The 12,664-nt window shown below is 55.5% G+C and overlaps 1 protein-coding gene across 2 annotated transcripts in view; it reads right to left on the reverse strand.

The window, feature by feature from the left end:
* The window catches only part of PITPNA (phosphatidylinositol transfer protein alpha), a 46,426-nt gene extending 35,953 nt beyond the window's left edge, over positions 1 to 10,473 (reverse strand). Inside the window, exons 1-3 of one of the 2 annotated variants that reach the window (XM_008270667.4) lie at positions 10,236 to 10,473; positions 6,387 to 6,417; positions 448 to 593 (exon numbers count right to left, since the gene is read on the reverse strand). In XM_008270667.4, coding sequence (XP_008268889.1) covers positions 448 to 593; positions 6,387 to 6,417; positions 10,236 to 10,255 — 197 coding nt within the window. In that variant the 5' untranslated portion in view covers positions 10,256 to 10,473. The remainder of the gene's footprint in view (positions 1 to 447; positions 594 to 6,386; positions 6,418 to 10,235) is intronic. The other variant, NM_001171151.1, reaches the window with a different exon arrangement.
* Between the last annotated feature and the right edge of the window lie 2,191 nt (positions 10,474 to 12,664).

Here is a 12,664-nt window from a genome sequence, read left to right on the forward strand (position 1 = left end):
GAAGCAAGGTCAGAAGTGGAGCAGCCAACACTTTGCTATGGGATGGCCGCGCTGCAAGCAGCAGCTTAGCAACTGCTGTGCCAACAATGTCAACTCCGAAGTGCCTGGCTATGCTCCCATTTCCAGCTTCCTGTTAATACACTCTCGGAGAGGCAGCAGGTGTTGGCTCAAATAGTTGGGTCCTTGCCACCCATGTGGGGAGACCCAGATTGAGTTCCTGTCTCCTGGCTTCAGCCTGGCTGGCCCAGCTCCAGCCATTGCAGGCATTTGGGGAGTGAGCTTTTTGTCTGTCTCTTTCCCACCGTTTCTCTGCCTCTCAGATAAGTAACATGTTCTAGATAATCAAAGAAGTAGCACCTACGCCCACTCTCACAGATGAAGCGACTTGAGCAACAGGCTAACAACCTGGCAACACACACACTTGACCGCTGTCCTCACAGCACATACCTCTGCAGGTGGTAGATCTTGTGTGTGTACTGGCCTCGCTCACCATCCTTCTCATAAGGCTCGTTCACCAGCACCTCCACGCCTTCACCGCCACCTGTTTCATTTTTGCTGGCCTCAGCCACAGAATACAGCTGCCCTACTTGGTACTACAGGAACAGAGAGACAGGCATTAGTCTTCACAGTTGCATGCAGTGCAGCTGCCACAAACTGTCCCATCAGATCACCCTGAGGTCCCCCGCCCACGAGCTTGTGCTGTAGTTTCACAGCTGGCCTTGTCCATCTCAACCCAGAGCACCTGAGAATGCTGCGCCGTGGCCTCTCTGTAGCCATCAGATGTGTTTCATTGCACCCTCCCCATTTCCACATCATCCACTGGGGGTTAAAGAGGCAGGGGAGGGGCCGGCGGTGTGGCGCAGTGGGTTAACGCCCTGGCCTGAAGCGCAGGCATCCCATATGGACGCCGGTTCAAGTCTCGGCTGCTCCTCTTCTATTCCAGCTCTCTGCTGTGGCCTGGGAAAGCAGTGGAAGATGGCCCAAGTCCTTGGGCCCCTGCACCCGCCTGGGAGACCCGGAAGAAGCTCCTGGCTCCTGGCTTTGGATCTGCACCACTCTGGCCATTGCGGCCAATTGGGGAGTGAACCATCAGATGGAAGACCTCTCTCTGCCTCTCCTCTGTGTAACTCTGACTTTCAAATAAATAAATAAATCTTAAAAACACACACACACACACACACACACACAAAACAGGCTGGGAATACACTCAAACTCACACTGCCTTCCAGAAAACAGATTATGGACTCCAAGGTAAACTTTGCCCCAGAACTGTTCTGGTATTAAGAGCCCAAAACACAGGCCAGCACTGTGGCATAGCGGGTCAAGCCACTGCCTGCAGTGCTTGCATCCCATATGGGCACCAGTTCAAGTCCCGGCTGCTCCACTTCTGATCCAGCTCCCTACTATGGCCTAGGAAAGCAATGGAAGACAGCCCAAGTCCTTAGGCTCCTGCACCCACATGGGAGATCTGGAAGAAGCTCCTGGCTCCTGGCTTTAGATCAACCCAGCTCTGGCTGTTGTGGCCATTAGGGGAGTGAAATAGCAGATGGAAGACCTGTCTTTCTCTCTCTCACTCTGCCATTCAAATAAATAAAATAAATCTTAAAAAAAAAAAAAAAGACTCAAAAACAGAGGCCAGTGTTGTGGCATAGCAGGTTAAGCTGCTGCCTGCAGTGCCAAAATCCCATATGGGTGCCAGTTCAAGTGCCAGATGTTCCACTTCCTATCTGGCTCCCTTCTATGGCCTGGGAAAGCAGCAGAGGATGGCCCAAGGGCTTGGGCCTCTACCACCCACGTGAGAAACCCAGAAAAAGCTCCTGGCTTCAGCCTGGCTCAGCCCCAGTTGCTGTGGCCACTTAGGGAGTGAAACAGCAGATGGAAGACCTGTCTTTCTCTCTCACTCTGCCATTCAAATAAATAAAATAAATCTTAAAAAAAAAAAAAAGAAAAGAAAAGAAAAGAAAAGAGGATCTGAGTTGGTTGCTAGAAATCTCTTTATCCCATTCATTTAAATAGGTCTTAAGGCATGACTCATTATCCAAAAAAACCGACCCACTGCACTGTGAAATCCACATCCCTTTGCTGCAAAACGCTTTATCTACTTGCTTTTCTCCAGCGCTGGACCCCTCCTCAATCCAGAAGCAGCTAAGGGTGTTTCAGGCACCTGAACCTCCTGATGCCTTCCAGACTCTCAGTGGGGCTGAAGCAAGAGCTCCTGCTTCCCACAAGGGATAGCAAAGTTCCTCCCCTGTGGTCCCTGCTGGCCGGGGACACCCTCTGTGCAGGCAGTTACTAGATGGCCAAAGCCTGGACCCCTTTTCTTGGGTCACGGGCCACCCTATGGAGTCATGGGTCAAGATCACCAGTCTCCTCCGACCCCTGCAGGACAGTTCAGAGTTGGGGTCGATGATCTGGGCATCGTCCAGGCCTGGCCCTGCTGCCCCTTCTCGTAGGGGAAAATAAAGAGAACAAACAGCAACAGTCAATGCAGGGAGTTCAGCCTGTGCCACAGGACGCCTCTCCTATCACTGCTGGGGCCATGCAGGCACTACAGTTCAGGAAGGATGAGATGAAGAAAGCAGATACTTGGTGCCTGAACATGCCGGGACTGGTTTTTCTCATCTTCTACCACCACCCCCCAAACTCCTCATGCACCAGAGGTGAGAGCCCAGAGTGTCTGTCTCTGATGGTAAGAGAGAGAGGCTGCAGCTCTGGGCCTCTGCCACTTCAACCACGGTCTGCCACAGCAAGAGCAGAGGCAGCTTCCTGAGCACCGCAGGGACATTTCTGGGCAGAGTCTGGAAGGCAAAGCAGCAGTCCAGGACAAGTCCCTCCTCGCCACAAAGCTGAAAGAACTCTAATTTCCAAAGCACACGCTTAGCACACAACGCCAGGGCCTCGTCAAGCAATCAAGGCTCAGTAAAACTGCATAAAGAGGAACATCTGAGGCCGGCGCCGCGGCTCACTAGGCTAATCCTCCGCCTTGCGGCGCCGGCACACCGGGTTCTAGTCCCGGTCGGGGCGCCGGATTCTGTCCCGGTTGCCCCTCTTCCAGGCCAGCTCTCTGCTGTGGCCCAGGAGTGCAGTGGAGGATGGCCCAGGTGCTTGGGCCCTGCACCCCATGGGAGACCAGGAAAAGCACCTGGCTCCTGCCTTTGGATCAGCGCGGTGCGCTGGCCTTGGCGGCCATTGGAGGGTGAACCAACGGCAAAAGGAAGACCTTTCTCTCTGTCTCTCTCTCTCTCTTACTGTCCACTCTGCCTGTCAAAAAAAAAAAAAAAAAGAGGAACATCTGGGTAACAGCCAGGCACCTTGACCTTGCAAATCCTGAGTAACATCACTGGTGCCTCAGTGCCCCCTGCCCTGGACCCCCAAACTGCCCCGGGCCTTTCCAAATCCAGCACCTTGCAAGGCACACACGAACATCTCTATCAAGTGGGCCAGGGTTTGGCTGGGCCAGGGGTTCCTAAGGAGGAGGAGGAATTCCGTGCAGAGAGCAGCCAGAAGCACATCGACCACTGACTCAGCAATCCTAAGGGCAGGCTAGGGAGAGGGCCAGGGCAGGGGCCCGGGCTGCTGGGCGAGGCCCCCAGCAGAGGCTAATCGCCTTCATTTGGTTGCTCTTCGGAGGCAGGAATCAGGGGGCAGGCTCTAAGAGGATCAGTCTGTTGGCTGGCATCTTCCACCTTAATCTCTCTTGATATTCTGATCCTTTAATCCCAATGAGAAAGTGAAGGCAGTTTTGTTAATCCAAGGGGGTAAGACTGGCCCGCACAAGCTACAAGTGAGGGACACTTTCTACACCACAAGAGTTCCCTTCGGCATAGTTGCTCTGCATCCTAGGAAAGCAGCCGCCAGACTTAGGGCAGGGGTGGGGTCACCATCCAACAAGAACCCCCCAGGACTATCACTGCTGGGGCCATGCAGGCTCCCTTGTCCTAAAGAACTAAAACACTTTGGCAATCTTGGGGTAGGAAGACGGAGTGGAGGGGCCTGAAAGACGGACATGAAAACCAGTACAGCTGTTGGTCCCCATGCCCCTTGTGTGACCCTGTCAGGCCAGGCACCATGGGAGATGGGGCCACGGATCTGGAAAGAAGTGAAATGGCACTGCCCCCGTAGAGGCCTGGCTGACTAGAGCCAGGAACCACTGGTGGACACAGCCACGTCAGGCAGCCAGGGTGCTGCAGAATACCTAGAAACCCTGTGCAGCATTAGGCCAAAGGCACTGGCCAGCCAGAGCTAATTCTGCCTGAAAATATTGATTCAGGCCATCCAGGTGATTCTAAAACCATGACCTGCTCTTTTCTCTTTCTTCTCTCCACCCCCCAAATCAGAAAGCTCCAAGGGCCTCAAGTCATCGCCTCCAATTTAGGAAGTGAAGCCACCAGTCACGTGCTGCCGGCTGTTCCCATGGGAACCGGGAGTCGGGATGGGCTTATCGACAAAGACTCTGAGAAGGTCGATTGTTCCCTGCTTCTCCTTTGGCCTCCCCATTCAGGATTTTTCTGCTCTTCTGGAACTGAGGTCCCAGCCATGAAAAGAGCAGCTTCTGCTTCAACCCTGCCCAGGCCCGGCACAGCTTTCTCGTTAGTGGTTTCCTGCTGACTACAACTAGACGAACAGACGAATCCTCACCAGAGCTTACCCTGACAGCTACCCCGCCCCACTTGCCACTTCCTCAGCGATACCAAAAAAAAAAAAAAAAAAAAAAAAAAATCACAAGCTAAAAACTGCCAATTGCAGGCACTCCCAAGGTGGGAGTTCCCCTTCCGCCCTTTCTTGGCCACCCCATAGGCAGCCAGCGTCCTGGCCCCGACGGCCTGCCTGCAGAGCGGCCCCGGGGAACTCTAGCCCAGGTCTGGGCCTCCTTGGCTCCTGGGACCCAGCACTACTCACGTTCCCACCCTTCCTTCCATCAACAGTTTCCCTCTAAAACGATTCCTTTTACCCCTATGTAATAATCCCTCTAAAATCATTCATTTTATCTCTAAATAGCACACCCAGGAAACCCTGAGTTCCCAGGGGTCATGTGGGGCATGGGAACTCATCCTGGACAGCAGAGAAGTCACTGGATCCCCAGGAGCTAAGTCCCCAGGCAATGGGGACGCTGGGCCGTCTGGCTTGGAAAAACATCAGAAAACCAAGTCTTGCTATTCTTATTAAACACAGCAAAGCCCTCAAAGGTGGTGAGTCAACAGAACACCACCCCCTAAACCAACACCTGTCAGCCAGGCACCTGGTTCCCAGGCCCCAGGTGCACCTCAGGTGCCTCCAAGTATCACAACTTCTACCCAGCCATCCCTTCTTTCCTCCAGGTTCCCCAGGCTCATTTCTCTCATCCGTTCTTCCCAGAACCCCCAGATCATGTGCAAGGCCCATCTCTGTCCCCCTCCCCCAGGTTCCCACAGTTCTTATCAGACACATGGCCCAACCCTGGAGACAGTCCTGCAGGGAGCCAATGCCTGCCCACCCCTGCTAAGGGCTAAGAAGCTGGGACATCTGTCTCAGCTAAGGGTGCTGTGGGCTCTGCTGGCCTGATTTCACTTTGCAAAGGTCCAGTCCATATTTGGAACAGAGTGGAAGTTATCCCAGGAGCTTCATGCTGGTGCTGCAGGAGAGAGGCAAAGCTCTGTGACTGAGGGTGCTGTTTTGGCTAAGGAGCCTCACCCCAACTCCACTTGACCTGGGAGCCAGGAGAAGCCTGCGGATTCAGAAGGAGGCAAGGAGTAAGGCTACACCAGGAAAGGAGTGGAGGAAGTTCAGGCGAGGAAGGGCTCGGTGACAGTTGTTGCTGTCTAAGAGAGCAACTCTGAGTCAGCACGGCCTTTGAACCCTCTTGTGGCAAACACTGCTGCCAAAAATCCCCAGACGAAGGGACGTCAGACTCAGGGACCATAAAAGGCCAGGGGACCAGCCAACTCATGTGTTATCCCTGCCCTCCGTAAAAGGAGGATTCTGTGTCTGGGCCTTGCCAGCAGTCACCCGGCACGGCCAGGGAGGGCCTCCGAGATTTCCTGCCCTGCTGGTTTGTTGCACAACCGGAGAGCCATGCACACTTCCCAGGCAAGTCATGGAGGTGTCAGCAGTGCACACACTTAATCCCATCAATGACATGCCCCAGACAGGCACAGCACAGCAGGTAGAAGGGGCTGGTCTATGCTCTATTCAAAGCACCCAGCATGCCAGGAGCTTGGGCCGGGTTGCACACAGTCGCTCAGATATACAAATAATAAGTGCCTTCCTTCAACTGACAGTGACACAGGAGCATGCGCACTGAGCCCTGTTCTCTCTCAGAACAAACATGAAAACTGCACAGCACATGTGGTCACTTGGAGTCACAAGCACCCGCATCCAGCGAAGGGTGAGAAAGGAGGAGAACTTACCTCATCTACAGACACAGGCAGGATGACTCGACTGCAAGAGAAGGGAAAGACAGCGTCAACTCCAGGCTCTGAAACCCGCCAAGGCTCCCGGGGCGGCAACTCGGTCAGTATCCACACTTTTGCCTCATGTGCCACTCCACTTACTAGAAAATCCCCGCAGAGAACAGCCCTCTGAGGGCGTCGAGGCCAGGAGCCTCTCGTGCCCTCTGGCCTTCCATTGACAACCTTGTAAATCAGTGCAAACCTGTCCCCGCACCAGTCTACTCCCATGCCCAGGACTCACGCCTGCCCCCACGCCCATCTTCCCCAGTAAGACTTGCCAGTGAGTAGCAAACCTGACACAGGAGAACCACCATGACTCAGAGCCAAAGAATCAGGGCCTGGGGAGTCACATCTCTGTGAACCCACCCTCCTAATAACCACTCCCAAGGTGAAAGGCGAGGACGGGGCCCCTTGCATGCTTAATCACCCTAAGAGCAGTTACCGGGCACCTCTGCTCTGGGGAAGGACCTGACAACACAAAGTGTGACCATGCAGCCACCCTGGAAGATACCGATTGTGTTCTCACCTCCAGAAGCTGTCCAAGAGCACCGAACACTAACCACTTTCTTTCCTCCTTCTCCATCTCAAAGACCACCAATTGTTTGAGGTACCACCAAAAACCTGATGGAGAAGCCACAGGCAACGTGAAGTCCCCACAAAGGTCAGAACTCCACAGAGGTGGAAGAGCCAGGGGCTGGTTGAGGCACTGCTTCAGGAGGCTTGCATTTGTAAACGCAAACCAACGGCCAACCCCCAGTTCCAAGCTGTGAGGTCAGAGAGTCACTGCCTGTGACCCATATGGGTTCTGGTTCGAGTCCCAGCTGCTCCTCTTCCAATCCGGCTCCCTGCCAATGGCCTGGGAAAGCAGTGGAAGATGGCCTAAGTGCTTGAGTCCCTGGACCCACCTGGGAAACCTGGATAAAGCTCTTAGGTTCAGGCTTCACTCTAGCTATTGTGGCCATCTGGGGAATGAACCAGTGGATGGAACATCTGTCTCTCCCTCTCTTTCTAACTCTGCCTTTCAAATTAAAAAATAAATAAATAAAATAAATAAATAAGCAAGCAAGCAAGCATGCCTTGGTTATCTTCATTCAAGTCAAGCCAGTTCCAAAGCTTAGACGCTCGGTGCTCAGAGCCCTGCTGGCACCTGCCGGGCCCTTCTGTGTGGGGAGTGCTAGGTGAAGCAGGAGCCCCAGGCAATGGGTTCAGCAGCCCGGCTCCTGTCCCAGGCTGGTCAACAGCTCACTATTCTCTGGCTGCACATGGTCCCCCAGGAAGCAGGAACCATACAACGGGACCTGATAGAAGAGCACCAAGGCAAGGCACCACAGGAAAGGGGCAGGAAACACAAAATGGGCTCCCCGTCTCCTGTCTGCTAACAACCCCTTTCCTCCAGAGGACTCACATAACGTAAATCCTGCCACGAATGCAATCCTCTCTTAGAGAAAGCCAGCAGAGCAGAAAAATGCTCCCAAGTTGGAGGCCAGCATTCCTGCACCCTCAGAAGAAACTTCCTAGAAAACAATCAACCTTTTATCTTCAAGAGCACGCAAAAATCACATCCAGGAATTTGCAGAAATCAAATCAAGGAGAATCTTGTTGGAGGAAGTGTCAGGAAAATAAACAGCCACAACTTTAGCCACTGGGTGGGCACCGAGTCTCCCAGCAGCCGGCTCCTCGCAGCACACGCGAAGGCTGTGCACCCAGACGTGTCTGCCTTGCTCTGTGGGAACTAAGCCACTTGAGCAGCAGGAAGGTACAGCTCCGGAGGCAGAGGCTGGAGGCACTGCTGGGCCCAGGCTGGAGCCAGGCTCGCTGCGGGGTGACCTTCACTCGCACCCTTCCCAGAGCAGCAGTCCTGCAGCCACAGCCAGGGGACTCGGATGCCCCCTGCCCAGGGATACACACCCAGAGGCCAAGCAGCCTCTGCATCCCTGGCACCTTCAGGGGGGAGGGGGGAGGAAGCACGGGAGAAGAGCATCTCCTGCAAAACTCGCTCAGATCTGCTCAGAGGCCCCTTCCTTGCCTTACCCGACCTCCTTCCCAAAACTACAGATTCCTGCAGTCCTAGGAGTCATCTGGGGACAGGGAGAGGATCGGAAGGATGGGAAACGCCTGTCAGTTGGGACACTCAAGATTAAAATGCAAAGCGCACCAGGTTCTCCTGCAAGCCTCCCGGGGTTCTTCCTCCTGGCCACAGAAAGCTCTGAGCTCTGGCCGGACTAACACCAGACTGGCCGTCCGGACAGGTGGCAGCTTCCAGATCACGCTCTTCAGAGGAGCGGTCCAGCTGGGATGACAGCTGGGTCTCTGCTCCCTTTGTTACCCGAGCTCCACACCATGTCCTGGACAGCCCAGACACCTCCAGGGAGCACGCCTGCTGCAGGGGGCAGAGCGCCTTCTGCACACCTGCCCGGCTACCCAGAGAGTTCCACAAATCCTCCACTCACACATCTCCCGCTGCCGGATTCGGGGGCCACCGGCCCAGCGCGGCCCCCTTGCCCCAGCTTCAGGGAAGCGTTTCATTGCAAATTCGGCAGCACAAATCTAATCTCTCCCCTCCTGGGGGGCGGGGGTAGGTGGGTGGGAGGAAGTCCTGTGATGTTTGCTTGGAAGCAGGAGCTGTAGGATGGGTCACCTTGTATTTGAAAGATTTAGCAATCCAAACATGCCCTCCTACCATCCAATCCCCTGGATTTCAGGCGCAAACCCATCTGCCTGCAACTCCTCCCAGAAGGCCCCAGGCTCTCACCCCCCAGGCACTACTCAGGAACTTCGACATGGTTCACGGTAGCTTTACCGAAACCTCAATTCCTCAAAGCAATCGCCCCATCTCTTCGCACCGAGACTAAAAATCCCCTACAGACAGGCTGGCCCTAAACCAGCCCCCCAACCAGGTGTATTCTTCATTCACAAACACACTCTTCCTGCAGGGCCTCTCAGGCTACCAGGGTAACTTCCTGGCCCTCTCCATCACCACTACTCATTCAAGAGCCTGCCCAATATTCTCTGGACCCCTCACCCAGGTATCCCTAAGCAGGCACCCCCAGCTTGCTCCAAATGCTTCCTCCTCTGCATCTACCACCAGGGCACCCTGGCTCCCCAGCCATCCCCCGGGGTTTAGCCCCCTCTGCTTGACCTCCTGAGGCCAGCCCCGTCATCCAAGCCTGGCCCTGGCTCCCTAGCCCTTTTCCCGGGGCCACCTGTCCCTCCCAGGCTTCCCTCTGTGCCCAAGGCGGCCCCTCCTACTCAGGTGTCCTGCCCATCATCTCAACTCCACTCTGGAGCTGCCTTATCTGATCGTCCCTGCCCCTTCCATCGTTCAGCCTCAAGCCCCTCCCCACCACGGCCAGCTCACCGGCCCTGCCTGTCCTTGTCCGACTGTCCCTTGCCCCTCAGACAAGTCCGCCGTTGCCCGCGAGTCCGCGGGCCCCTCCTGCAGGTCTGATCTTGCCCCTTCGACCCCTCGGCCCCGCCGGGGGCCACCACACATCTCATCCAGTGCTCTCCGTCCCCTCGGCCCCTCCTCCTGCCCTGTCCAGCTATCCCTGTCCCCTTGACCCCACCTCGGGCCCTGTCCAGCCCTCGCTGGCCCCTTGGCCTCTCCTCAGGCCTATTGGGCCCTCACTACCCCCTTGGGCGCCACCTCAGGTGCTGTCCGGCCCTCAAGGTCCCCTCCGCCCCTGCTGGCCCGCCCAACAGCCCATCGGGCGCTCTCCATCCGCTCCGCCGGGCCATCAGCCTCCTCGGTCGTCATCCCCGACCCCCCCTTCCTTCTCGCTTCCGCACGGCCGACCGGACACTCACTACTCCTTGAGCAGCACCATGTCGCTTCGCGGCTCGGCGGCTGCCCGCTGCCCGCCCGGCCTCCCGCCCGCTTCCCGGCGGCCGCTCTCCCCGTGGCCCGGCCCGGCCCGGCTGCCTGTGGTCCTTCGTCGTGGTCTGCTCCGTCCCCGCCGCTCCCGCTGCGGTCGCCGCGCCGGCTCCTGCCGCCCGGCCTCGCCGCCTCCCGCGCCGCTGCCGACGCCGCCCGGAGCTCCGGTTCCGCAGCGCCGCGCGGGGGCGGGGCGTCTCTGCGGCAACCAGAGCGTCACACGCAGCCGTGCGCGCTGACCTCAGCAAGGAGGCGGAGCCTCCCCCGGCCCGCCCCCTGCCCTCCTTAAATGGGCCGTGGAGTCGCCTTCGACTTCCAGGGTGGGCCCCGGGTGTGTGCGCCAGACCCGGGTAGTGGGCGGAGCGGACACCGAGATGTCCTGCTCTTCCTCAGCAGGGACGGATGCAGCTGTGTGCCAGGGCCTCCGCGGTGTGTGTGTGTGTGGGGGGGGATCCAGGAAAAGATTATGTCCAAAAAAATTAATAGCTGAATTGTGCAAATGCTGCTCCCTGCGCTTGGCTGCTCACGGCTCCACTGCAGAGACAGGGGGAAGGCAGAGGTTAAGAGACTTGCCCGAGTCCACAGCTAGTATGTGAAGGATCTGAGATTTTCACCGGGCAGTCTTCGTGCAATGTCATTCATCCAATAAATGTTTGCCAGCTGTCTGCCTTTGCACCCAGCCTATGCTGGGCTGCAGTTGTGGTGCTGGGGGTTAAGCCCCGACAGCGATGCCGGCATTCCATGGGCATATGGGTTTGAGTTCTGGCTGCTCCACTTCCCGTTCAGTGCCCTGCCTATGCGCCTGGGAAACCAGCGGGGGATGACCCAAATGTTTGGGCCTCCGCACCCACATGAGAGACCCGGATGAAGCTCCAGTCTCCTGGCTTTGAACTGACCCAGCCTGGCTGTTGAGCTCATTTGGGGAGTGGTTCAGTGGATGGAAGATCTCTGTCTTTTTCTCTGTAACTCTGCCTTTCAAATAAATAACTAAATACAGTTTTTAAAAAAGATGTATTTGTGGGGCTGGCGCAGGTAAAGCCACTGCCTGTAGTGCTGGCATCCCTTATGGGCGCCAGTTTGAGTCCCAGCTGCTCCACTTCCAATCCATCTCTTGCTATGGCCTGGGAAAGCAGTAAAAGATAGTCCAAGTCCTTGGTCCCCTGCACCTGCATGGAAGAGCTGGGAGAAGCTCCTGGCTCCTGGCTTCGGATCAGCGCAGCTCTGGCCATTGTGGCCATTTGGGAAGTGAACTAGCAGGTGGAAGACCTCTCTCTCTCTCTCTTTCTCTCTCTCTCTCTCTCTGCCTCTCCTTTATCTGTGTAACTCTGACTCTCAAATAAATAAATAAATCTTTTAAAAAATTATTTATTTGAAAGGCAGAGTTACAAAGAAGCAGAGAGACAGAGAGGAGTCTTTACCCGATACACCATAAGCTGGCCTCTCCAATTTCTTATAAAAGATTTATTTATTAATTTCTTTTTAAAAAGATTTATTTTTTATTTATTTGAAAGATAGAGTTACAGAGAGAGAGAGAGACAGAGAGAGAGGTCTTCATCCGATGGTTCACTCCCCAGATGACTGCAATGGCTGGATCTGTACAAATCTGAAACCAGGAGCTTCTTCCGGGTCTTCCACGCAGGTGCAGGGCGCCAAGGACTTGGGCCATCTTCTACTGCTTTCCCAGGCCATAGCAGAGAGTTGGATCGGAAGAGGAGCAGCCAGGACTAGAACCAGCACCCATATGGGATGCTGGCACTTCAGGCCAGGGCATTAACCTGCTGCACCACAGCACCAGCCCCTATTCATTTCTTTTAAAAAAAAAAAAAGATTAATTTTATTTATTTGAAAGAGTTACACAGAGAGACAAGGAGAGGCAGAGAGAGGGGTATTCCATCTGCTGGTTCACTCCCCAAATGGCCGCAACAGCTGGAGCTGTGTAGATCCGAAGCCAGGAGCCAGGAGCTTCTTCAAGGTCTCCCATGTGGGTGCAGGGGCCCAAGGACCTGGGCCATACTTCACTGCCTTCCCAGGCCATAGCAGAGAGCTGAATTGGAAGTGGAGCAGCTGGGACTAGAACCGGCACCCATATGGGATGCCTGAACTGCAGGCGGTGGCTTTACCTGCTATACCACAGTGCTGGCTCCCATATATTCATTTGAAAGTCGGAATTACACTGAGGAAGAGACAGAGAGAGCCAGATCTTCCATCTGTTGGTTCACTCCCCAGATGGATGCAATGGCCAGGGCTGAACCAGGCCAAAGCCAGGAGCCAGGAGCTTTTCCCCTAGATAGGAAGTGGAGTGGGTTAAACCACCACCTGCAGTACCAGCATCCCATATGCGTGCAGGTTCAAGATCTGGCTG

This window comes from Oryctolagus cuniculus, chromosome 17 (genome assembly GCF_964237555.1).
Source record: "Oryctolagus cuniculus chromosome 17, mOryCun1.1, whole genome shotgun sequence".
Classification (NCBI taxonomy): domain Eukaryota; kingdom Metazoa; phylum Chordata; class Mammalia; order Lagomorpha; family Leporidae; genus Oryctolagus; species Oryctolagus cuniculus.